Source organism: Triticum aestivum, chromosome 6B (assembly GCF_018294505.1).
Source record: "Triticum aestivum cultivar Chinese Spring chromosome 6B, IWGSC CS RefSeq v2.1, whole genome shotgun sequence".
Lineage (NCBI taxonomy): Eukaryota > Viridiplantae > Streptophyta > Magnoliopsida > Poales > Poaceae > Triticum > Triticum aestivum.
In genome coordinates this window covers 586,964,028-586,990,402 of record NC_057810.1, presented here as the reverse complement: position 1 = coordinate 586,990,402, position 26,375 = coordinate 586,964,028, and the positions used below count along the sequence as shown (strand labels likewise).

The 26,375-nt window shown below is 47.7% G+C and overlaps 3 protein-coding genes across 7 annotated transcripts; 2 read left to right on the top strand and 1 right to left on the bottom strand.

The window, feature by feature from the left end:
- Window positions 1-1,665: 1,665 nt before the first annotated feature.
- LOC123138181 (ATP-dependent RNA helicase DEAH13) lies at window positions 1,666-10,124 on the bottom strand. Of its 5 annotated transcripts, none has more exons than XM_044558096.1 (13): window positions 9,829-10,038; window positions 9,675-9,760; window positions 9,441-9,578; window positions 9,260-9,334; window positions 9,134-9,183; window positions 8,986-9,046; window positions 8,481-8,900; window positions 8,175-8,387; window positions 7,823-8,053; window positions 7,299-7,412; window positions 6,058-7,215; window positions 4,460-5,957; window positions 1,666-2,029 (listed from the first exon to the last, which is right to left on the bottom strand). In XM_044558096.1, exons 2-12 carry the CDS (start codon window positions 9,744-9,746, stop codon window positions 4,530-4,532), a joined length of 3,960 nt encoding a protein of 1,319 aa, XP_044414031.1. In that variant the 5' UTR covers window positions 9,747-9,760; window positions 9,829-10,038; the 3' UTR covers window positions 1,666-2,029; window positions 4,460-4,529. The 5 variants fall into 5 exon arrangements, with proteins under 5 accessions (XP_044414031.1, XP_044414032.1, XP_044414035.1 ...); XM_044558097.1 differs by having other exon boundaries at window positions 9,675-9,753; window positions 9,829-10,018; XM_044558100.1 differs by lacking the exon at window positions 9,260-9,334 and having other exon boundaries at window positions 9,504-9,578; window positions 9,829-10,124.
- Window positions 10,080-15,953, top strand: LOC123138182 (nicastrin). Its single transcript, XM_044558102.1, has 16 exons — window positions 10,080-10,290; window positions 11,017-11,130; window positions 11,261-11,378; window positions 11,599-11,672; window positions 11,761-11,837; window positions 12,037-12,114; window positions 12,195-12,266; window positions 12,386-12,459; window positions 12,604-12,736; window positions 12,813-12,884; window positions 13,146-13,265; window positions 13,619-13,690; window positions 14,216-14,356; window positions 14,483-14,567; window positions 14,650-15,088; window positions 15,406-15,953. Exons 1-16 carry the CDS (start codon window positions 10,212-10,214, stop codon window positions 15,668-15,670), a joined length of 2,013 nt encoding a protein of 670 aa, XP_044414037.1. The 5' UTR covers window positions 10,080-10,211; the 3' UTR covers window positions 15,671-15,953.
- Window positions 15,954-16,300: 347 nt separating this feature from the next.
- Window positions 16,301-18,105, top strand: LOC123138180 (uncharacterized). The gene has a single exon (XM_044558095.1). The coding sequence runs from the start codon at window positions 16,427-16,429 to the stop codon at window positions 17,927-17,929; it is 1,503 nt and encodes a 500-aa protein (XP_044414030.1). The 5' UTR covers window positions 16,301-16,426; the 3' UTR covers window positions 17,930-18,105.
- Window positions 18,106-26,375: the final 8,270 nt, after the last annotated feature.

Sequence of the window (26,375 nt, the reverse complement as noted above, 5' to 3'; positions counted from 1 at the left end):
TCCAAGTCACCAACATCATTACCATGAAACCCTTCCTCTTGCTCTTCGTAGTCATCATAAGCATCTTCATCCTCTTGAATTACTTTGTCACTAGCAACCACCTCAGCTTCATTTGCTTGGCTAGTTGGTGGTTGGCTAGAAGCATTGGGGGCATACAACTCAACCTTATTTGCTTCAATAGATGGTACACGGGGACGTGGTTGGCGATAAGCATTGGGGGCATCAAACGCAACCCTATGCTCAACAAGTGGCACCATTGTCCTCTCGCTCATGTCATCCATTGGGGAAGAGACATGCCGGTTCAAATCAAGTGTAAAACGAGGAGATTCAACCTTGGTGGCAAACAATTCAAGTGACTTGTCTTCCGATTGGGAAACTTTTTCCTTGTATACATCCCAATGCAAATCCGAGGTGATAGGCATACTTTTCAAGCGAGATTTGGCTCCAACTCCAACATCATACCTTCCTATTAACTTAACATCAACATTGGTGTCCATCCACTTTAAGACTTGTCTCACTTTTGCAACAACATCCTCATAGCTAGGGCTTGTATCAAAAACCAATGGTTCCTCACCCGTGTCGGCATTGTTACTCAAGAATGCCTCCTTGTCCATGTAATGAACATTAACAAGTCTCTCCATCTAAAAACGACATGAATGCATTTAAGACTTCAATGAGAATTGGTGTTTATCCAAATACATCTTATTATATCCTAATCATATCAACACTAAATTATTGGTGATGTCCACAAAAATTTCACTAATTAACACACACTAAGCAAAGTTAACCCTAATCACTAACTAACCCTAACCCCCAATCTTTCTACTCAACAAGCATATATTCCTACTACACACCATGCATATCACTATATTATCAAAGTTAACCAAGCCATTCACACTAACATAAGGGAGAAAACATGAACTAGGCTTCCACCAACATGTATAAAATGCAACCAAAATAACAAGATTTAACAAAAAATAATTGGATGATTTGAGGGAGATTACCAAGAGCAACAAAGTGATGGAAAGATCCACCTAAAGGATGCACCTTTTGGAGAGGATTTGAGGGGGGGCTTGAGGGGTAGGAGAGAGTATGAGAGCTCCAAGTGTTCTTCACGCTCGGGTTGTGGATTGGGGAAAGTGTGTGGGGTGGGTCCCATACACTCTCCCGTGGGTTATCTAGTTACCAGGGCCAGACGCCAGGGTCCCTGGCGTCTGGTCCCTTTGCCACGTCAGCAGGTCAACGGGCAGGCGGGCAGTGCGGGCCAGGGGCCAGACGCCAGGGGTCCTGGCGTCTGCTTCGCAACACAGACGTCAGGGATGTTGGCGTCACCCAAAGAGGTCAAAATCGAAATTTGTTTTGGAACGAGATCAAATCGAGATTTTGTTAGCCTTTTAGGTCATAACAGTAATTTTGTCCCCGGACCGGAGCACCAGCACCAGCACTACAAGCCAACGGCACGCCGGGATGCCACGGTGGATCATGGCTGCCCATGGGGACGCGGTACTAGGACTCGCTCGACCACAAATCTATATATGTCGACCACACGCACTAGATAACGTGATAGTTTCTGCTAACTTCAGAACCTGCAACAACTCATACTACCTACCAGCATCCATGCCCACAAAATGGAGTGGCCACTGGCCAGCGCATACCAAGAGTAGATGATACCTTAAAAGGCTACTAGGATCAAGTGCATCATCACAGGAAATGGTCGTTAACAGAGGGATCAGATGCTTCACGGAAGCTCCAACCATTCACTACCTATAAATTACGTACTAGACATGAAAATTTTCTTTCTGCTTATATATGATGAATATATGTTAAATAAAAAACAAAACATCCTAAAGCAATCCCCTGCCCTTAGTCAGTCACTGCTTCTGTTTGTGTTTGCGATTCAGTTGAGCACAGACAAGTATAGGTGTATGCAGACAAGTTCTCTGCAACTCTAAGGAAGGGCAAGACTTTGAGAAAATCTTCTTCTGTCCACTTCTAGTCCTGATGTTTCCGGTTGTAGAGCATCATCCATCTACAAATACACGAAAAATAATTATAGTTTACATCACAAGGCAAGAAATAGAAATACTAATTACGTTCCCTGACGGGCTGAAAGGTTGTAAAGCTTTGAATTATGGTTCAGTCATGCACCTACATTTCTGTAGCGCTTGCTGGGTAGTAACTACTCCCTTTGAACTAAAACTACGACGAGTAATTTGGAACGGAGGGAGTAGCACATAATGGTTATACGAATAATGAATAAGACCATCATGGTTTCTGTGTATATTTCAACTCAGTTTATCACAACAGTTAGTTTCCCTACTGCTGCAACAGAAAATAGTAGCTCAACTTCCTTAAATTTTTCACCTTTTGCAGCAGCTAATTTTGGGTCTCATATTATGCATCAAGTGAGGCTGCGATTTATCTATTTGGAGAATGCGTCACAACTTCCAAGGTTCCCATAACACTTCTATTTATATATTACAAAATGCTAGTGTCGGATAACACTTCATTTCTGCATTGAACAATTAAGAATGCAATTCAACTTCTTTTGCTAGCTCGTAAATGCCAAAAGTAACGACTTGATGCTGCAGCACAAAGTAAACCATACGGCAAAATATATTCACAGCTTGACCATAAAGGATCACTTGTATCAACAGCAAAGTGAAGGTGCAGTTCAATGTCGTCACGAGTTCCAACTTCTCATTGTTTTGTTAGATTGAAACTTCAGTTAAAGTCAATTTTCACAGCTCATACATCCCAATAAGACTTGCTTAATACACACAACTTACAAACTGGTTGTACTGATGTATTGATATTACATCATAAGTTTGATGGCTCAACGGCTGCTTACCACCTGAAGGTCTATCCTGAACCAAGCCCAAGTGGGTTAAAACAATCAGCCATTTGTTTCCTCTCATGGACATTTTCTGCTAATTATGCTTATGCCCCACCATTCCCTTAATGCACAAAACTCTGCTGACAGCAGCACTACAAGTGCAGGCCACAGTGTTTTGCACGTGAACTGAAGGTGTTGGTTTCCACTGCTGTAACAGCTTACAAGCACCTCTTATTGGTCAGGCACTTTGCAATTGGCACGTAAGGCACAAAGAAATTATGATACTTGTGGTGATTTGAGTAAATAGATATGGCCGTTTTTAAGAACGGGTCATCATTATGTGGGGATATATAGACCAAACAACAGAGTGGTTTCATATCCCTTGAGATTTTATTCTTACTCCTGAATAACTACAAAAAGAATCGAAACTATTAGACCTTTTTAAGGCAAACAACATGAATTTATGTTCGTACTTCGTCCTACCAAATCAGCAAAACAAAGTATATTTTCTAACTAAACTCTTGTTTACCAGCATCTATTTACAAAATTGCAATGCAAAAATCCCTGAGAGTTTATAGAAGTCTGTAATAAACACAGGAATGCTAAACAAAAAAGAATTGTTAACCCCACAGAGAACACATACAAGTTTGGCCTAAAACACATTCTTTCAAGGTTGATTCTCAAGCTACTTTAATTAAAAAAACTGTACTTTGAGCATGGCTAAAATAGTTTTGGCGGAGAGATTACATATCAAGACAATAGAATTAATGAATTATTGAAAGCGCCTAAATACGACCCCAGTCCATGTTAACAACAGAAAACCTTGCAAGTTTCCTTATCAGTCGTAGGTGTATCATTGCCTCGCCATCAAGTAACAAGAAATGTCACTGACGGCATAGCACTGCAGAAAAGAAAGAGTGAGGAGGAGCCTGGGAGGGAAAGGAGGCCAGGAGCCCAGCACCGCCTTGCCGCCGATGAGCTGCTGCTAGATCTTGAAAGGGGGAGGAGGCAGGGAACCCACCACTGGTTTGCCGTATGCGAGATGCTGAAGCCTCAGATGGGGAAGAAGCGAGTTGCACAACCCGGCGCTGGAGCTTGGCAAAGGATCTGGACCGCTGTCGCAGTGGTCATCGGCAAGCGAGAGGGACTCGAAGGGGGTTGTAACTCCATTAGGTTTGGGAAATTTGGGGGCTGTGCTGCCACTGCGGAGGAAGAAGGAGGATATTGGCTAGAAAATAACTAGAAGTGAGTGCCCTTTTTGCACAGAAGCGTGTACTTATGCGTACAACTACCTCCACAAAGATCTGTGCCATTCAATTCCAATCCGATGGCTCATATTATTTTTTTGTACTTTTTCACCAGAGGCCGTGTTTCTATCCTAGTCACTCCCGAAAGATGGCGGCGATGCAACGAATAAATCTACTTTACATTAAGAGACAAACATCTGCACAGCCAGAGAGAAAATGTGCAGGTTCAACAGCGTATATCCTACTTTGTTATAGTTTTCATCACGAGCTATATCAACCTTACTGTTCACTACATCGAATGCTTCACTGTTACTTTCACATCTATTTGAGTAAATGAAGTAGAGGGCAGTAATAGATGAGTGGCTTCGTAGGTTACCTCATGAAAGCTCTAACCACAAATCAGCTTCCATCAGTCAAGCAATTACAACACGATCTGTTCTAATTGATTACCCTTTAACTTTCTTGAACCTCTTCGGGAAAAGTTCGCGCCCCTCGAGGCAAACTTCTCGGTGCATTTGTTCCCATATTTCTCCAAGCTGGCTCTGATATTTATCCTGGATCCACGCCTGAATCTCGGGATAAAGAAAATCTGGGTCAGTATTCCATGCATCTCTTAATGCTGCCCGGCTATATATTGTCTTTTTACTCATCCTGCTAAGAAGATCTCCAACTCTTCTTTGGCTGGCAGGCCCCAGGACAACAGATGGTGACAGAGCCAGGAACTTTTGAACCACCCTTAGACATGGCAAGACATCCCCTTTAAGCAAAGCCCATGCAAATATCTGCACCCGACGGGTGGCATCTTTGATGGGTAAACTGTGCAGTGGAAGCTGCCAATTATGTCGACAAAAGATGGGACTGACATAACAGTAGACCTGGTCATTCTGAGGCTCATAGTAGGGCTTTGGATCCTCCAGCGGTGCTGAGAAGGTGCAGAGAGAACTAGCATATTTCAAAAGCCATCCTGGCTTTACACTGGTCACACCATACATGTATGATCTCTTTGTATTTAGTAGTTCGGAGTAAACTACATAGTCTGGTGGAATTTGGGCAACAGAAGATGATCGGTTTAGATATATTATATCATTGAGAGCGCAAGATTGATAACGTGCAGCTCGAACCTTTCGATCCTCTTTTGACAATCCAGAGAAAGTGTTGATCTTCTTTGCAACCCTATCAGCCCACCCAGCACATATTCCTTGCCCCAGAATTTCCTCTTCATTCAGCATTGGCTTTTTGTTGGTTTCACTCCCCCAGGCCTGTTCAACATCCTGAGAGCCTCCAAAATTCCAAGCAAATTCATCACAAAATTTGCTATAGTTAAATATTAATCGAAGAAGCTGCTTTCTCAATTTTGACATCTCTTCCATTGTTTTCAGGTGAAGCGAGTAGTCTCTGCAGAACTCAACTCGGTTTTTAGAACACTCAAATGACCGTAAAGCATGGGAAATGGTTAAAGCATCACTGCTAGGGATGGAAAAATCTTTCCGTGCTTCTCGAACCATGGCTTTGAGCTTCTTCTGACTCTTCCTTTCATGTCGATCCTTATGTTCTGGATCAGGGCCATCTTCATTTGTTTCTCTATCAGTGTTGCCCTGAACTTGAAAAGGATTGGTATAACTTAAAGCTGATGCAGCAGCAGTTGCATATCCCAATATGAGGTTAGATCTAGCACATCCTTCCTGACTCTTCAACATTTTAATTATTGTCAGAAGAAGACGAGAATGTCGTGGGCTCATTGGGTATTGCGCCATAGCCTTTCCCATTGATGTAAGTTTTTCTTGGTTGTCAACTGCTTCCAATATCTTCAAGCAATGCTGAGCTTCAACCAAACTTTCCTTGTTAGGAGGCGTAGGGAAAGGAAAGTTTTCAACCTGTGATTATTAATATTTTGCATGAAATTTAGCACAAAAGGCAACACATTCAGAAAAAAGATGATTAATGAAAAAGATAAATGACTTTTAAGCACATTACCTTAACAATATTCATAGACTTGAGCATAAGCACAATGCCTTCAACTGGCATTTTCTTGATCTCCGGCTCAGTGAAATCAGGAAATAAATCATCTTTACTGTATGCTGCACCTGAGTAGAGACGGTAACAGTGCCCAGGCCCAGTTCTTCCAGCTCTCCCAGCACGTTGGGATGCTGATGCCTTGCTTATCCACTGTACTTCATAACTTGCCATCCCAGTAGCATGGTCATAGTTCTTAACCTTTTCTTTTCCAGTATCGACCACATATGTTATGCCAGGAATTGTTAAAGATGTTTCTGCAACATTAGTTGCCACAACAACTAATCTTTCCCCTTCAGGAATATCGTGGAATACTCTAAGCTGCTGCGAAGCTGGTAGCATTGCATAAAGTGGTAAAACACGGAGCCTAGCACGCGAAGCAGAAGGACCTGACTTTTCTGCAATTGTAGCATTGCTCGCTTCCTCAGCAGTTTCTGGTTGTCCTGATATAGCTTTAAAGGATGCCTTCAGTACAGATGAACTCTCAGCACCTTTTAAAAATGATAACACTGGTCCATCTTCTGCGGTTTCATGTGCAACAGAATCCTCCTCATCACTGTCAGTATCCATCTCACTCTCTGTTTCAGCATCAGAAGAAGCAACATTTAGCTCATCATCCGTTTCATCTTCACCATATGAGGAAAATATGCCGTCTTGGTGCTCAGGTTCAGTTCTATCAATATCATATGCTTCAAAAATTTCCTTCTCTTCTACTTCTGGTCTTGAACCATACTCGTCTCCAACCATTTCAGACTTCTTACCAATTTGCCGCTTCGATGCTCTTTGCAATTTCTTACATAAATAATCCACTTCTCGTTGTCCAGTAACAAATACAAGGATTCCTCCTGGTGGTAGACTCTTGTGGATCGACAGAACTTTCTTATAAGCTTGCGCTAAATAATCATCATGTGTCCTCTTTGCGAAGTGAACTGTTACTGGAAATTGTCGTGTTGGCACCTCTACAGCTGGTGGAATCACATCAAACAATCTTCTGTTTGAAATAAAGTCTTTTAATTGCAAGGTAGCACTCATCAGGACCACTTTCAACTGACTAACCATATCTGCCGGATCAATCTTCATCCCAGAGCGTATTTGTTTCTGTTGGTCTGCATACACAAACTTTCATATGCACAGAAGTTAGCAATGCCTGTATGTTTTACCTTTCATCAAAATGAAGATGAGGTAAGCTCTTGAGTTTCTACCTTGCGTGCCTTTATAACTCTAGAAAGCATCCCAATAAGTATATCTGTGTTCAAACTCCTTTCATGTGCCTCGTCCAAGATGATCACCGAATAGTGCTTCAACAGAAAGTCACTCTGCAGAAGAACACTAAGCCATCTGATAAGGAGTTTCAATCTTTATTACAGACACAGCTTCAATTAAAGAGATGCATATGAATTTCAGAACAGCAAATGACTTGTTTTACAAAAAAAAAATTGTGCAAATTATAAAATTACGGAAGACAACTGATTGTGAACGATAGAGTTACGGAAGACAACTGAATGAGCGATCAGACTTAACCAAAGTTTAAACCTCACTAAAGTTATTCATAAATTTGAGTCATCTCATCTGCAGTTATGGCTTTTGATGCATTTCTGGTTGTGGAATAATAATTTAGCACCAGTTATCAGTTTATTACAACAAACACGAAACTTTAATGAAGACATGATATTGAATAATAAATAGACTGATAGAAGTAACAAGGAAAAACAAACAGATACACAACCTGGACCTCTCGTAGCAAAATGCCATCTGTCATGAACTTGATGGAGCATTTATTTCCCACCTGCTTGTCATGTCTAACTTGAAAACCAACCTCCTTTCCTAGCTTCAGTCCTAACTCATAAGATACCCTCTTGGATGTGGCAAGAACAGCAACACGCCGTGGCTGGGTGATACCAATCATCCCTTTTCTATCAGCTCGATTGCTTGTGCCAAAGCCGGCTTCATATAAGAACTGCAGAACAAATAGCATAGAGAGCAATGAAAAACTTGGTAGATGCTTAATACAAGCCTAAAGGATCAGAACTCCTAGCTTAGACAAATGTTTAAGAGGCGCCATGTGTGAGCACACTCACCTGAGGGACCTGAGTAGTTTTACCACAGCCCGTTTCTCCGCACAGAATTACCACTGAATTTTCATAGATAGCTTCCATTATTTCCTGCTCCATCATTATTATTGGGAGATCCCTCCTCGCCTTCTCAACCTCATGTGGTCTTGACACATGCACAACAATGGGAGAACTGAAGCACTCCTGTACAGCGGCTTCACCTTGTTGTGGCTCTTTATCCTAACAAAAACAGGAGAAGGATAATAATTCAGTTAAGTCAGAACATGGCACCAGCTTTCTGAGACGAATATATTTCAGATGCGGACCAGTCACCTGGATATCAATCTCTACACCAGAGCAACTTGGCACAGATGAACGAACTGTCGGATGTACCAAAATGTCATCATCATCATTAGTCTTTTCAGTTTTTTGTTTTGGAATGCTCTGATGTGCTGAATTGTCAACATCAGCATTAGTCTCTTCAGTTTTTTGATCCAGAATGCTCACACCAATACCCATGTTAGGCTTCACTGCATCACTCTCATGATTCTTTCGTTCACTACCAGGATGATAAAGTTTTGTGCTCTGAACTAACTTCACTGGGCAAGCTTCCGGCACATCTTCAGTGTTTTCAGGAACTGGAACTCCTTTCTGATCAGAGTTTTTCTTGAATAGCGAAAGTTCTTCAGGGACATCTAAACCAGCCTTGCACAACTGCATGGCACGCCTACGTTTTTCTTTCATAGTCGCAGCCTGCAGTGCAACAAAATACCATGAGGAAAATAATCCTGCAATGCGAAAGGAACTGATCCAGGTGGTGCAGATAGAGCCACCGTACTTGACCAATAGACCCCGAAGTGTGCAGCAGTGAGTATGCCTCATCAGCGATCCTGTGCTTCCTATTGCGCAGGGCCATTATCATACATAATCGTCAGAAAGAAATAGAAACCAGCACAGAAAGTAAACATGACAAGTTCAAGACATACTGCAAAGTCCCGATGCTTTGAGCTTGCAGCGCCTTCTTTTGTTTGTCCTCCTGCGAACAGTCAGACCGGCATTAACATATACTGATACAAACACCAAAGCTGGCTAGCAACAGAAGAAGTCCCAACCTCCAATTTCTGCAGCTTTTTGAGCTGAGTCTTGCTCATCTTAGCATCTTCCTTGGTCTTGTTCTTGTTGCCATCCTAGCAATCCAGAAAACAGAGGTTCACACAATCACATACTAGCATCTGATCAGAAGGGAAACCAAGGCACGTGGGGCAGATAAAATGCACCCATTGTTATTATTACCTTGCCTTTCCCTTGCGATTTGTTCTTCGTCTTGCAGGGCAAAATCAGCGCGTTGCTATCAACCTCCAATTTCTGCAGCTTTTTAAGCCGAGTCTTGCTCATCTTAGCATCTTCCTTGGTCTTGTTCTTGTTGCCATCCTAGCAATCCAGAAAACACAATCACATACTAGCATCTGGTCAGAAGGGAAACCAAGACACGGGGGGCAGATAAAATGCACCCATTATTATGATTACCTTGCCTTTCCCTTGGGCTTTGTTCTTCCTCTTGCAGGGCAAGATCAGCGCGTTGCTATCCTCCTTCTCCATGCTCGAACTGCGACCTGCGAGAAGCATCAGAGACCGCAGATACAGAGCGCCAAGTATGCGAGTAAGGCGGCCGGAAACTCACACCGCACACCGCAGCTGTCGCCGCCGAGGTCTGCCGCGTGGAGATTGGAGCTTGGCCGCGGCACGCCGGAGGGCGGACTCCGGGCAGGTAGGCCGAGAGGGGTGACGGAGGAGGGAGGGGGCGGCGCCAACGGAGGAGAGCAACAGGGGATGGCGGCGCCGGCGCGGGTGTGGCGCTCGGCTAGGGCGTAGGGCCGTGTTGGGCTTAAGTGTCGCGAAGCCGCAAGAATGAGACGGAAACGGCCATAAGGGCCCACTAGCCCACGAACCTTTCTCTCTAGCCTGGTGGTGGCCTCTTCCGCCTTCCGGTTCCGGTCAGAGACGAGACGACGACGGCCTCTGCCTCGTCCGCCCCCTGAGCCTCAGATCGCCGCCGCGTCCGCCATGGCGGCCGGCTCCGCGGCTCCCCTCCTCGCGGCCCTCGCCTGCGCCGTCCTCGTGTTCCTCGCCCCCGCCGTCTCCGGTGAGTTGGTCCTCCGTGCCCCTCGCCCCATCCAAAACCCTCCTTCTCAAAGCAAAAGCAAAAGTAATCCTCGCCTAGTTCGCCGTGCTTATTTTATGTAAGAATTGAGTCCAATCGAGGCGATCTCACGCTTCCTCAGAGCCTTCCGTTCGCTGCGGCTAAGCTTCTAGGGTGAATCCGCATGGGGATTAGGTCGTCCGTCTCAACCTGTAGGTGAACCAAGTAGTGGGCCTTGTTAGCTACTAGTTGTAAGCTTTGGTTTGGCAAGCTGCTGCTGTGCTTATTAACTGATAATGGATTGGTAGTTGCTTCGATATGTGTCCGCGGCTTGTGCTATCTCAGTTCTAGAACTTCTGCTATTGTGACTACACTAGAACCACACCCAGACTTCACATTTGCAAGAAAAATGCATCATGGTGCCTTACTAGTTACAACTACGAATGTTTGAGGTTGGCGTTGAATTGCTTATTCCAATTCTGATATTGAGTTGGTGGAGTGAGATTGTGTGCTGTTATGACAGGCGATTTGGTTACAAAACTAGCATGGTTGCTTTTACATGCTTGCATACTTTTTTGCTCGTGTCATGTGCTTGCATAGCTTGGAGATAGATTCGCAAAACAGTGTCACAAGTTCTGGCTTCTCTATAGCTAGTAACTCTGTTAAATTATTTTTCTCCTCACTTGATGTACTGTAGCAGAGGTTCATGTTGCCTTTATGTTTTTCTAGGAGATGCTGCTACACTGGAATCTGTTCCAGATCTTGTGAAGGCAATGTATGTAAACATTGAAAGCTTCCCTTGTGTCAGGCTGCTTAATCTTTCTGGTGAAATCGGCTGCTCTAGTGAGTATCTTTGTTTCCCCTAATGCTGTATGCTTATAGAATGGATGTGATGTTCTGTGACCATAGCAATCTTCAACAAGTCTGTGTTGTGAAGTGTAATTGGTTCTCAGTGTCTCTTCTATTTAATCAGATCCTGGGCACGGCCTGGTTATTGCACCGATTGTAAGATTCAAAAACAGCGATGACCAGTTGGCTCAACCGTCTGCGGTTCTTCTTCCCTTGGATCAGATGCCAGCTTTCTTTCTGAGGTATAAGATCAGATTTGTTAAATCCTGTGCTTAGATAATTGCAGATGTTTTTATAATGTTTGTGCATGCCAGTGAAAAATGAAGTTTTCGTGTCTCTTCCTTGATGGGACAACTGAGATACTGAAGTTACATAATATTTGTGATTTTCTTTCATAGCTGCATTGCCCTTGACACGTTGAGAGATGGTAACATTTGGTAGTTTTTGTATGTTCTTGTGCAGGGTATCCAATGATCCAGAACTTTACCATAAGGTTGCCGGTGTACTGGTTGAATCAAATGGTGACAAGTTACTAGGTCAGTGGAAGTATCTCCCTATTTTTCGTGTGCTCTTTGTATGTCTTGTTGTCTTATCACCAAGAAAATGTTCTGTTTCTGACTGTAGAGTTGTCACCGGATAGAAAATTTCCACAAGAGGATTTTGCACCATACTCAAATGTCAGCCATGATTGGAATCCTGCTGTAAGTTTTAGGTTTTATTGGAATACTACCACCCTTCAAGAGTTTTTTTTACTTTTTTTCGGAAAGGAGATTAACCCTTCAATTGTTAAACGTGCTGTTCAGTTCAAAAAAATAGTTAAATGTGTAGTACCCCTTTAATGCAAAAGCTTTTATTGTGCTTCCAGTATACCTCTGTTAACGGTACAGTTTTACCTTGTAGGGGTCAGGTATTATGTGGAACAGATATGATTTTCCCGTGTTTCTACTTTCAGAGGAGAGCACGCAGACTATGCGAAAGGTATTCCATCTGCTTTTATTTATTTCAAAATTAACCAAAAGTTACAAGCCTATATAATTGGGCATTGCTGTTGATAACAGATTGCGGACAAGAATGAGAAGTCTAACAATGGATATCAAGCAAATGTAGCGGAATTTGACCTTGTTATGCAGGTTCGGAGTTTTTTCTGGCCATTTCTCTTTACTTCTATCAGTCCATGTTTATTTATTGATAATAGAAGTATTGTCAGTGATGCATGTATTGTATACTTCTAAAATTGCATGAACCACAGACAACTAAAGCTGAAACAAATGGTTCAGAGTCCTGCCTCAAAGAGCAGTCGTGCTTGCCCTTAGGAGGACAGAGGTCGGTACTTCCTTTCTTGCATAAGGCATCCTGCTCTTATGTTCACAATTTTATGCATATAGTAGAGTTCCAAGATGTCTACCTCACATGTTGTTTTATCTTCTCTTTTTACGTCAACTTATGATCCTCGTGTTTGAAGGGCAGTGTGTGGGCTTCGTTACCACCAATGAGCAATGCATCAGCAGAGCATCAGAAACCAATAATAATGGTCGTTGCATCCCAGGATTCTGCATCGTTCTTTAGGGACCGTAGTCTGGGTGCTGATTCTCCCATATCAGTAAGTAGTAGAGACACATGATTGTCTTGTTTGTATTTCTTATTTGCGTTACACAATAATATTAAATTTTACACAGGGATTGATTGCTTTGCTCACTGCTGTTGATGCTCTTTCTCACCTTCATGATCTAGGCAAACTCAAGAAACAGGTACTGTACGACCGAAAAATGCTTTATTAGTTGGTTCCATGTTATCACCGGTGTCCTGTACATCTCATCCGTCCATTTATATTCTTTGCTATATTGAGAGCATGCAGCTTTTGGTATCTTCCTCTACGTTCTTAGTTATGCATTGAATCAGTAGATTCAATGTGTTTGACATCTGATTAGGAACAAATTTGTGGTGAACTGGTGATTGGCTCCTAAGCCATCATGGTTCTTGTTCCTAACATCATCCCGTATGTATTGCAGCTTGTATTCGCTGCTTTTGATGGTGAAGCATGGGGTTATCTTGGTAGCAGAAAATTCTTACAAGAACTGGATGAAGGTGATGATTCTGTGAATGGCATTAACAGCTCAATGATTGAGCAGGTGAGTACCTGATTTGAGGGCACTAGCAATTGCGTCATCAAACTATGATATATGTTTCCATATAGACGAGTTTTCCTAGGGACATCTTTTTCATAAACTATGATATATGCGCATCGTCTATATGTTTCCATATAGATGAGTTTTCCTAGAGACATCTTTTTCACTCTTCATGCATTTCTGCATATTTTTGTTTATGGGATATAATGAATTTACATTGATGCAATGGATTTACTATATGTTTTTTAAGTCTCTTGAGTGCTATACTGCATTACTGCTATATCTTTCTGTTATTTCACAATTGTATACCTATCATGCTTAATTTTTGTAACAAGCTGTTTGTGAACATAATTCAGGTACTGGAGATTGGTTCAGTTGGCAAGGGCATAAGCCAAGGAGATACATTATTTTATGCACATGCTTCAAGGGTAATGATTCTTTGAATCACGCATGACGCAAATTAATATATTGCTAGGTAGTATGGCGATATTTTAGCTCACCATATTGGCTGTAGAGATTATAACTATATTTTTCTTGCTAATTGTTCTTGACATATTATGCAAACTGGTTTTCTAGATTCATGGCGGTGTTGTAGTGGTAAAAACTCATCTTGTAGTTGTTAAAATGTTGGATAAACAAATGCCTCTTTTGAGATACATGAGATCCGTGGGGCGTCGTTGTGCATGACTTTTTTTGCCTGTGATCCTTGTACTGTATTGGTTGAACAATATTTGTCAAATTTGTACCGAATATGTTTCTAAACATTACTCTATGAAGATATTTAGCTGTGAAGAGATCTGTCAGAGTAATTGTTGTTTCTTGAGTACAACACACTGGGAGTCCAATTGATAGCTGTGCTTGTACCTGTAATTGGGGTTCTATTTTCGAATTTGGGGGCTAGAAACAATAAGAAAAAGTTCCATCTTGTTCATATGTATCTTCTGCTTGTACAGAATTCATCAATTTCAAAGAAGATTTTAGATGGTCTCCAAAGTGGCAGTGATTCACTTGGCTCTGATAACGTCAAAGTAAAACCAGCAGCTTCATCAAACCCTGGTGTACCACCATCTTCATTGATGTCATTCATGAGAAAGGTAATAGCCATTGGCTTCATTAAACCCTGGGAATTTAACTTTCCAAATCTGATCTCTTTTTTTCCTTGCTATTCTCTTTGAGGACTGTTGTGTCATAGTCTGTTTTCTGTTGACCCATCCATGCAGAATACATCAACTTCAGGAGTTGTGTTAGAGGACTTCGATTCCCAGTTTTCCAATAGATTTTATCACAGCCATTTGGACAGCCCTGGTAAGTTGACCGTTCATAGATGTGGCCATTTGTCTCACCAAAGGTAGTTATGAATCTGTAATGTTTTTCTTTTTTCCCACAGCAAACATCAATTCCTCATCAATAGCAGCAGCTGCTGCTTTGGTTGCCAGGTCATTGTACATTCTTGCTACTGCTGATATGACCGTCGATCTCATGACACTGAACACTATAAAAGTGAATGTTACACTGGTAGAAGAATTGATTGGATGTCTACTGGCCTGTGATCCTGGTCTTTCTTGTGGCATCGCGAAGAGCTTCATTTCTCCAAGTAATGCCTGCCCAAGTCACTATGTCGGTGTTTTCCAGGACTCACCTTCTAGCACGCAGTTTCCTTCATATGCAGATGATACCTCCCGGTTCATATGGAACTTCTTGGCAGACAGAACTTCTACTTTGGCAAGCAATGTAAGCTCTTGTACTGGGAAGTGCAACAACGAAAGTGAAGTATGCGTAGGGGGAGAAGTGGAGGGTGGAGGCCGGTGCGTTGTATCGACAACAAGGTAAAATTTTCTGTTGTGGCACACATGCCCCTTCCGTTATGTAGAAATCAAATCAGCGCTGTGTGTCGATACATGAGCAGTTTAGTGATCATTAGGTGAAAACTTATAAACTGACGAAGTAAGGTGTCTATGATGCACCTAGTTTTGTGCGTCGTGCTCGGCTGCTACGAAAGAACAAGCTATGATACCGAATTACTCTCATTTTACTTGCTTGTGTTAGTTATCGACCGTGTAGCTAGCTTCAACCTTATGTCATTCTTATTTGGTCAACGTGTTGTTGCTTGTCTGAATTGCTGTACTTTTGGTCGCTTGTTTAGGTACGCCCCTGCCTATTCAACCAGGCTGAAGTTCGAGGACAACGCCTGGCACGTTCTACCGGCAAACTCTTCTGACCCCATGGGTGCCGCGGACCCCATATGGACCGAGAGCTACTGGAACACCATCAGCCTGAGGGTCTACGCGGTGCAGTCCACGACCTCCGACAGGCTCATCCTTCTCGCCGGGCTCGCCGTCACCGCGGCGTCGTACCTCGGGGTGGTCGTCGGCAGAGCATACATCTCGAAGATCACGAAGCGGGACTGAAAACATGACAGCGTGTATCATATAGAACTGACTTGGCAACTTTGTAGGGATGGACCGAGTATGGATGTAATTCTTGAGCGTAGCGATGCAGACTTCCACCAGAGCATATGCATATGTATTTGGCCTGGGTGGGTTGCCGTGCGGATGTTGTTGGTAGGTGCTGTAGATGCTTTGGTAATGTGCTTCGAGGAGGCTACTTGCATGTGCATAGTGGACGACAAGTGCATCATGTTGCGGTTTTTGTTGTGCACGTCTTCCGTGCGACTAAGACTTTGCCCGATCATTGTCTTGTCTCGTGAGATCATGGATGAGATGGTTTGCTGAAATCAAATGCCTCGTGTGTGAAGTTCTTATTCTGCACCGACCCTCGGATTCGCCATGTGCGTGCAAGGTGCAACATGCTTCGTGGGTTGGTTAAGACTTGAGAATGATAATCATGCGGAGTCGAGCTGCTTGGCGAGTCAACTAGCCAGAAATTTGAACCTGGTTTTAAGCAGCGAGGTGAGCTGTTACCTGTCAGATCGGAAATTCCGCTGTGTCCGTTCGTTCGCAAGGCGGCCGTGCCAGCTCGGGACAACCAAGCTCTCGATCCGGTGTGACGCGTCCACAACAAACAAGTAGTATCCGTCACGAAGCAAGTTTCAATCCGACCATGAATCCCGGTCAGGAGCCAACTCCTCTATGCCCTACCCAATCAACTTGCATATTATTACTTTGTCAGATACTCGAGTACTAATCAAGCAGCAGCATAGATAGATGGCATCGCCGTCACCGTGGCCGGAAAAGCTCCTCGGCCCCGTCGTCGCGGGCCTCCGCGCGACCTGCCGTTCGTGGCCCAGCGTTCCCTCGCCGCCGCCGCCGTGGTCCGAACTCCCACTGGACCTCCTAGGCCTCATCGTCGCCAGCCTCCCAGACCCGGCCGACCGCGCCCGCTTCAGCTCCGTGTGCCGTTCCTGGCGCTCGGCCCCCTACCCCGACACGCGGCAGCTACCATGGGTCGACGCAGTGTGCCGTTCCTGGTACTCCGTTTCGTCTCCCGGAACACTGCTACCTTCGATCAGCGTCGACCGCTTACCGATATCGTCTCCCCCGACCTCCCAACGCCAGCCACCACCATGGCGCCATATCTGGCGCTCGGTCTTCCCTCCGCGGCGGCAACACCCGTGGGTCGTGCTCCCGGGCGGCTTCTTCCTCGAAGACCTCCCTCCGGGGTTATCCGACGTCTGGCCGGAACCGATCGCCTCCTTCCCCAAGAATCTGCGATGCGTGGGCTCCACCGACAGCTGGCTCGCCCTCGACTGCATGGACGGCGAGGGAAGGCATGCCTACTTCTTGCACAATCCTTTCTCAAGGGCAACCGTGCCGCTCCCGGAGCTGGACGCCGTCATCGGCGATGTCTCCGAGTTGTTTGAGATCCGCAAGGTGCTCATGCGATCAACCCCTGATGACCTCATCGTGGTTATGACCAACAACCTGGATCTCCCTATATTTTCAATGCAGCGAGGGAAAGGTGTGTTGTTACCACAGCCGGAAACAGCTCCCGTGGACTTGGGCACCATCGTCGACATTGCCTTTCTTAGAGATAAACTCTACGGACTCACCATGGATGAACTTATCTCCCTCCCCATCACCTTTGATGATGTCCACGACATACCCATGGCTACTAGTATTGAGCAGATCATATGGAGCAACATTGATGATGCCGATGTAGCAGGCAATGATGAGGACGAGGATGATAACAACACAGACGATGAGGGTGACAAGCAAAACATTGGTGAGGTTGGTAATGATAATGATGAGCTTCTTCTTAGCGAAGAGGACAAATCCAAACGTCGTAATCACATCAAATTGATGTTGAAAGCTAGGGATGGCATGCTAGGCCCCGGCCTCCGGTGTGAAGCCAACTATATGATCTTTCGGTACTTGGTCGAGTCATGTGGGAAGCTTTTCATGGTGATTCGAGAAGCGCATAGTGTGAGATTCACTTACAAGGTGGAGCTTCTCGTGCTCGATGTTAATGCAACTGCATGGCTTCCGGTCTCCGGCGGCGGGCTAGGTGGCCATACGTTTTTTATCAGCAAACCCTTCAGCAAGTCTGTTTTAGCTCATGGGGAGGTAGAACCAGATGCTATTTATTTTGCCGATTTTGGTGGTGAAGTCTTTTGTGTGAAATCCTCCGAGGCGAGACACATTGGTCATTTTCGGAGGGAGAAATTTCTTGACTTCAATACCACAACATGGATCTTTCCTCCATACTGAATCAGTTTATGCATGCATCAGGGCGAACTGAGCGTAGCTCATAAGGCTAGGTTACTTGTGGTGAACCAGCCCATCAGGTTCAAGTACTAGACTTGACACTGATATTTACATTTTTTTTCCTTCGACTATAAAGCATATGTGGTGAATTTGTCAATCTCAAAATGTTGTGTCGACTCAGTATCTCGGACATGCTCATAAGGGTAGGATGTGTGTGTGCGCGAGTGCATGTACATGTACGTGTATGTGAGCATCTGGGCGATTATGTTGTGTTAAAAAAAATGTGTTAGGTACTTTTTGCTTTAGAAAAGCCATATTTTTGCCTCACTAGGTACATGCAGAGTTTTATGTAGTGGATTTTGATTTTCTTTTAGGGTGTCACCGTCGATTCAACTGTGTGTCTTTTGTCTATTACAATGTGTCAAATATGGTTTATACTTTATATTATGGCATTCAAACGTTGGATACAACCAAATATAGTACTAACTTAATCCGGTGACAAAACATGACTCTAAATAACGGGAAAACAATAGACTATATGCCCCCACATTCTCAACGAAGCCAAAATTAAACTTGCTATCGTTGCACCACCATAGCTGTTTTGTCAGCAAAATTAAACTACAGCTATGGCTAGGTGGCCAGACATTTTTTTATCAGCAAACCCTTCAGCAAGTCTATTTTCACTCGTGGGGAAGTGGAACCAGATGCTATTTATTTTGTTGATTTTGATGGTGAAGTCTTCTGCATGAAATCCTCACAGGCGAGACACATTGGTCATTTTCGGAGAGAGAGATTCCTTGACTTAAATACCACAACGTGGATCTTTCGTCCACATTCAACCAGTTTATGCATTAGAGGTGAATTGAGCGTAGCTCATAAGGTTATGTTTCTTGTGGTGAACCAACCCAACAGGGTACAAGTCGTAATGATGCTCGCATTTTTTAGATTTATTTTAGGTTTTTCGGTGATGTTCGTTCACTGGGAAGGCGCTTGGAGCAGGTTACGTGTGTTTGTGTGTGTGTATGCTGCATGTGGATGGCTGCCCACTGCATCCGTGAAGATGAGTACGGCCAGTGTAGTTTTTATTGTGCACATCTTCCTTGCAACTTTACGGGTAATGCCCCAATATTTCTTTGTAGTCTTGATCTCGATCTTGATGAGACCATGAGATGGTTTACCAGAAACAAATGTCTCGTGCATTGAGTTGGTCTTGCCAGGCACTGATCCTCCGATTCGCCATGTGCGAGCAACATGTTTCTTGACTTACGATTGCAAACCATGTGTCTCCGGTGCTTATTAGCTCTTACAGACGAAGGGGCGTTAAACTTTGAATAAAATAGCAACCTTTTTCCCCTAAAAAAAGACTGCAAAGCATAATCGTGCCTGATTATCTGTTTTTTCTTGTTGATCAAGTTGCAAACTTCTTTGTACATACAAATAGTATAACATGGCTAAATGTGCAAGAACAACCGTTTTTAAATATGAATTAAGCAGCACGAATCCAACTTGTTTTTAAGTGACGGGCGAACAAGAGAAGGGGCAGATCATTCAGTCAAAAAAAAAAAGGGCAGATCATAGATTTCGCTGTGTTTGCGAGGCGACTGTTTAATGCCAGCTCGGGACAAACGAAGCTTTCTATCCGGCGTGACGTGTTCTTCACAGCAAATAAGTAGGTATCCGTCACGAGTACTTAGCTCGTCGCTGTCCTATCAAGTTTCAATTCGACCATGGGTCCTTGACTCGCATAGATAGATGACATTGCCGTCATCGTGGCCTGAAAACCTCCTCGCTCCCATCGTCGCCGGCCCCCGAGCGACGTGTAGTTCATGGGGCGCCGTCCCCTCGCCGCCGCCGCCGCCGTGGTCTGAACTCCCACATGACCTGCTAGGCCTCATTGTCGCGGGCCTCCCGGACCCGGCCGATCGCGCCCGCTTCAGCTCCGTGTGTCGTTCCTGGCGCTCGGTCCCCTGCCCCTACCAACGACAACTACCGTGGATCGACGCAGTCTGCCGTTCTCCGGGCTGAAACCGACCACCTCTTTCCCAGAGAACCTGCGATGCATTGGCTCCACCGACAGTTGGCTCGCCCTCGACTGGACGCACGGCGAGGAAAGGCATGCCTACTTCCTGCACAATCCTTTCTCGAGGGAAACCGTGCCGCTCCCGGAGCTGGACGCCGTCATCGGTGATGTCTCCGAGTTTTTCATGATCCGCAAGGTGCTCATGCGATCGACCCCAGATGACCCCATCGTAGTTATGACTTATGACCAAGAACAGGGATCTCTCTATATTTTCAATCCAGCGAGGGAAGGGTGCGCTTTTACCACAGCCGCAAATGAACGGGGGCGTCATCATCGACGTTGCATTTCTTGGAGACAAACTCTGGGGAATCACCATGGACGGAGAGCTTATCTGGCTCCCTATCACCTTTGACGATCTCGACGGCATACCCATGGCCACTAGTATTGAGCAGGTCATCTGGAGCAACATTGATAACGCCGATGCAGCAGACGATGATGAGGACGAGGACGGAAACAACAAATGCTATGTGCGTGACGGGCAAAACAATGGTGAGGCTGAGAAAGATAGCGATGAGCTTCTTAGCGATGAGGGCAGAGCCAAACGTCCTAATCACATCATGATGTTAAAAGCTAGGGATGGCATGGTAGGCCACGGCATCCAAGTTGAAGTCGACTCTATGATCTTTCGGTACTTGGTCGAGTCATGCGGGAAGCTTCTCATGGTGATTCGAGAAGCAAATATGAGATTCACTTGCAAGGTGGAGGTTTTCGTGGTCGATTTCAATGCAGGTGCATGGGTTCCGATCTCTGAAGGTGGGCTAGGTGGCCAAACGCTTTTCATCAGCAAACTCTTCAGCAAGTCTGTTTTAGCCCGTGGGGAGGTAGAACCAAATGCTATTTGTTTTGTTGATTTTGGTGAAGTCTTCTGCATGAAATCCTCCCAGGCGAGACGCATTGGTCATTTCCGGAGGGAAACAATTTCTTCTCTTCAATACCACAACGTGGATCTTTCCTCCACACTGAACAAGTTTATGCATTAGGAGCGAACTGAGCATAACTCATAAGGTTATGTTTCTTGTGGTGAACCAGCCCACTAGGGTTCAAGTCCTAAATTTAGCACCAATACTTGCATTCTTACTTTCAACTATGAAGCGTCTATGTTGACTTTGTCAATCTTAAGATATTGTGTCGGCTCAGTATCTCGGAGGTGCTCATAGGGTATGATGTGTGTGTGGGGGGTGTGTGCGCGCGCGCATTCGTAGGAGTGAGTGTATGTAAATGTATGTATGTGTATGTGAGCAGCTACGCGATTAGGCTGTCACCGCCAATTCAATTGCGTGTCTTTTGTCTGTTACAATCGTGTCAAACACGGTTTATACTTCATATTATGGCATTCAAAAAACGTTGGATACAACCAAGTATAGTATAACTTAATCCATTGACAAGAAAAAGGTACAGCGATCTCCATGGCTTGGAGAGGATGGCTAGCTCGGGCTCTGGCGACTCCCCTGGCGCCCCCGCGGGCGCCTCCGCCGCCCCCGTCTCCGCGCCGCCGGCGCCCCTCCCCGCCCCCTCCCCGCCGGCCCTTCCAAGCCCGGCCCCGCCGCTGACCTCCTCGCCGGTCGCCCTCCCGTTCTCCGCCCCGGCGGTCCCCTTCCGCTGGGCGGATTGCGCTGATGACGCTTCGCTCCCCCCTCCCCCATCTCTCCCGGTCCCTCCTCCCTCGCTCCTCCCGCCGGCCTGGCCTGCCTCGCCGGCCGGCCAGCTCAGCCCCCCACGTGAGAGGCTCTGCTTCCGGCAGGCGGGCGCCGCCGTCGCCCCCATCGGCTCCCCGGAGCCCGGCTCGGGCGGATTCCCTCCAAGGGGCGGCCTTGGCTGGTAGAGCCCCCCGCCGCCGCCGCGTGCTGGCCTGGGGCGTGGCCGGGCACGCCGATCGGGGCCCCGCCCGCTCCTCCTGGCGTCGGCCGGCGGTGGGGGCCCGGCCGCCGGCCCCCCTTCTCCCCCGCTGACCCTCTCCCTCCCCCCTCCTCCCGGCTCCGATGCCTCGCTCCGCGCCGTTCCGCCCATTCATCGCGCACTTCGACTCCTCCGGGATCCATGTGCAAACGGCCCGGGTCACCCGGCCTCCTCCTGCCGCCCGTTCCGGGCTGGCGCCCGCGGCGGCGCCGGCGGTCGTCCCCGGTAGGGTTCTCCCATCTGCCCCCACTCTCTCCAGTGGCGCAGGCCATCCTGCCGGGCTGACCGGGCTGTTGGGCCCCGACCCACCGCGTCCGGTGGGCTCTGTGCGGCCCATCACTAGTCGGCCCTCCCCTCCCCTCGCGGTCCAGCCCAGTCTGGGCGGGCCCGATTCTTGCCCTAGGCCCAGCTGCGGAGGCGCTGGGTCGATTTGGCCTCCCTGCGGGTTTCCTCTCCCCCCGACCCCGTGCGCCGCCAGCTTCGACCTTCGCCCCCGTCCTGCCCCCCTGCTCCCCTTGTCCCCCTCCTCGCCCCCCGGCGCCCCCTGCCGTCCCCCCTACTCCGGCCGACCGGCCGGCTCCCCTCTTCCCGCCCGCCTCCCCGTCCCGTCCCGTCCCCCCCCCACCCGCCCCCCCTGTCCCGTCCCTCCCGGCTTCCTCCGCGCCGCGGCTTGCCATGCCGCGCGAGTGGAACGACGCGGCTCCCCGGACGAAGCGGAAGGCGGGGGAGCCCCTGCGTGAGTCGTCTCGCCCCTCCCCCGACTCCCTTCGGCGCAAGGAGGAGCTCCGGCGCGAGCTTCGTGAGCTACGTGATAGCCGCCGCTCCCCCTCCCGCCGTGATGACCAGGATCGGTCTCGGTCGCCGCGTGCCGCGTCGGGGGACTGGCGCTCCCGCCGGCACTCCCCTTCGCCTACCCTTCGTCGGGGCCGCTCCCCGTCCCCCGCCCGCGTGACGGGATCCTCCCCACCCCGGATACTCGCCGCTACGTCCCTCCGCACGTGGCCTCCACTGGGGTTGCGGCCCCGGCCCCTGATCTCGGTGGAGGCACCGCCCGCGGGCGGCCCGGACCTGCCAAGAAGAAGAAGCGTCATGGTGTCCGCGGCACTCCGGCCGTGCCCCCTCCCGCGGGTCCGGGCTCCTCCTCCGTTCCGGGCCCCGTCTCCGGTCTCCCTCGCCCCCCCTGCTTCAACTGTGGGGTGACGGGGCATTCGCAAGTTGCCTGCGTCACCCCCCAGTGCTGCTACCTCTGCAAGGATCCCGCCCACCCCGCCCTTCTGTGCCCGAATAGACCGGTGGTTTCGGAGCTCATGATGTATGGACATGGGATCGAGGGGTTGGGTTTCTTCCACCTCAAGGTCCCGGACGCCCCTCCGCCGTCGCCCTCCCTTCAGGCGATTGTCACGGTCGTTGATGGGGTGGCATCCCCAGAAATGATCGAGGCTGAGCTCAACCATCTCTACCGTCACCTGTGGGACTGGGTGGTCACCCCCACCGCCGGTCACGTCTTCTCTGTCGTCTTCCCCGACTCCGTCAGCTTCGGCTACGCGACGCGTAGTGGCCGTATCACGCTCGCTCTCAACCAGCTGGTTGTCGAGATATCCGAGCCGGTGCTTGACGCCCAGGCCGTGGCTGTCCTCGACACCGCCTGGATCCTCATCTCCGGCCTCCCCGATATTGCGTGGTCCGAGCTTGTCATCCGCAGATGTCTCGCCTCTTGAGCAAGGTGGTGGTGGTCGACGAGCTCTCATTGCGCAAGGAGGAGGAGGTGCGGGTCAAGGTCAAGTGTCTCGACTCCTCCAAGTTTCACACTTCGGCCCGGGTCTTCTTCAACGACCAGGGCTTCGACCTCAGGATCACCCCCGAGCCTCCCAACCACGTTGGGCGTCCCCGCTCCCTCGACGTCGGTCCCCCCGGTGACAACCCGGGGGCCGGGGAGACTACCACGGCAACACCGCTCCCGTTCTCACCGCTCGGATGAGGAGGGGGCGTCCGAGGACTCCCGCTCCCACTCCCCCTCGCCCCCCTCCTGCCGCGGGGGGCAAGGGCCGCCAGGCCGCCTCTCTCCCTCTGATGGATGGCCCGCCGATCTCTGAGGCGTCACCCTCCGAGGGGAGCGACATCTCCAGCGTGGGCCTGGTGGTCTGCCCGGCGTCCTCCCCGCGCTCCCCCGCCTCGTCCCCGCCACTTGTGCTGGACTCGGTGGGCCTGCACGGCGGCCTGCTCACCGACTCTTCGGCGGCTACCGCGGTTGGGGGGACGCCTCCTGTGGCTGTCCCCCCCGCCATGGCCTCGCCTCCCCCTGTCGCCATTGAAGGAAATATGCCCTAGAGGCAATAATAAAGTTATTATTTATTTCCTCATATCATGATAAATGTTTATTATTCATGCTAGAATTGTATTAACCGGAAACATGATACATGTGTGAATACATAGACAAACATAACGTCACTAGTATGCCTCTACTAGACTACCTCATTAATCAAAGATGGTTATGTTTCCTAACCATAGACATGTGTTGTCATTTGATTAATGGGATCACATCATTAGGAGAATGATGTGATTGACATGACCCATTCCGTTAGCCTAGCATTTGATCGTTTAGTATATTGCTATTGCTTTCTTCATGACTTATACATGTTCCTGTAACTATGAGAATTATGCAACTCCCGTTTACCGGAGGAACACTTTGGGTACTACCAAACGTCACAACGTAACTGGGTGATTATAAAGGAGTACTACAGGTGTCTCCGAAGGTACATGTTGAGTTGGCGTATTTAGAGATTAGGTTTTGTCACTCCGATTGTCGGAGAGGTATCTCTGGGCCCTCTCGGTAATGCACATCACTATAAGCCTTGCAAGCAATGTGACCAATGAGTTGGTTACGGGATGATGCATTACGTAACGAGTAAAGAGACTTGCGGGTAATGAGATTGAACTAGGTATTGGATACCGACGATCGAATCTCGGGCAAGTAACATACCGATGACAAAGGGAACAACGTATGTTGTTATGCGGTTTGACCGATAAAGATCTTCGTAGAATATGTAGGAACCAATATGGGCATCCAGGTTCCGCTATTGGTTATTGACCGAGAATAGTTCTAGGTCATGTCTACATAGTTCTCGAACCCGTAGGGTCCACACGCTTAACGTTACGATGACAGTTTTATTATGAGTTTATAAGTTTTGATGTACCGAAGTTTGTTCGGAGTCCCGGATGTGATCACGGACATGACGAGGAGTCTCGAAATGGTCGAGACATAAAGATTGATATATTGGACGACTATATTCGGACACCGGAAGTGTTCCGGGTGATTTCGGAGAAAACCGGAGTGCCGGAGGGTTACCGGACCCCCCCCCCCCCGGAGAGTAATGGGCCTTATGGGCCTTAGGGGAAAGGAGAGAGGGGCGGCCAGCATGGGCCGCGCGCCCCCTCCCCCCTCTGGTCCGAATTGGACTAGGAGGGGGGGCGGCGCCCCCCCCCTTTCCTTCCCCCTCTCCCCCTTCCTTCCTCCTCCTAGTAGGAGTAGGAAAGGAGTCCTACTCCTACTAGGAGGAGGATTCCTCCTCCTTGGCGCGCCGCCCTTGGGCCGGCCGGCCTCCCCCTTGCTCCTTTATATACGGGGGCAGGGGGCACCCCATAGACACACAAGTTGATCTACGGATCGTTCCTTAGCCGTGTGCGGTGCCCCCCTCCACCATATTCCACCTCGGTCATATCGTCGCGGAGTTTAGGCGAAGCCCTGAGCCGGTAGAACATCATCATCGTCACCACGCTGTCGTGCTGACGGAACTCATCCCCGAAGCTTTGCTGGATCGGAGCCCGGGGATCGTCATCGAGCTGAACGTGTGCTGAACTCGGAGGTGCCGTACGTTCGGTGCTTGGATCGGTCGGATCGTGAAGACGTACGACTACATCAACCGCGTTGTGTTAACGCTTCCGCTTACGGTCTACGAGGGTACGTGGACAACACTCTCCCCTCTCGTTGCTATGCCATCACCATGATCTTACGTGTGCGTAGGAAATTTTTTGAAATTACTACGTTCCCCAACAGTGGCATCCGAGCCTAGGTTTTATGCGTTGATGTTATATGCACGAGTAGAACACAAGTGAGTTGTGGGCGATACAAGTCATACTGCTTACCAGCATGTCATACTTTGGTTCGGTGGTATTGTGAGATGAAGCGGCCCGGACCGACATTACGCGTACGCTTACGCGAGACTGGTTTCACCGTTACGAGCACTCGTGCTTAAAGGTGGCTGGCGGGTGTCTGTCCCTCTCACTTTAGCTGAATCGAGTGTAGCTATGCCCGGTCCTTGCGAAGGTTAAAACAGCACCAACTTGACGAACTATCGTTGTGGTTTTGATGCGTAGGTAAGAACGGTTCTTGCTAAAGCCCGTAGCAGCCACGTAAAATTTGCAACAACAAAGTAGAGGACGTCTAACTTGTTTTTGCCGGGCATGTTGTGATGT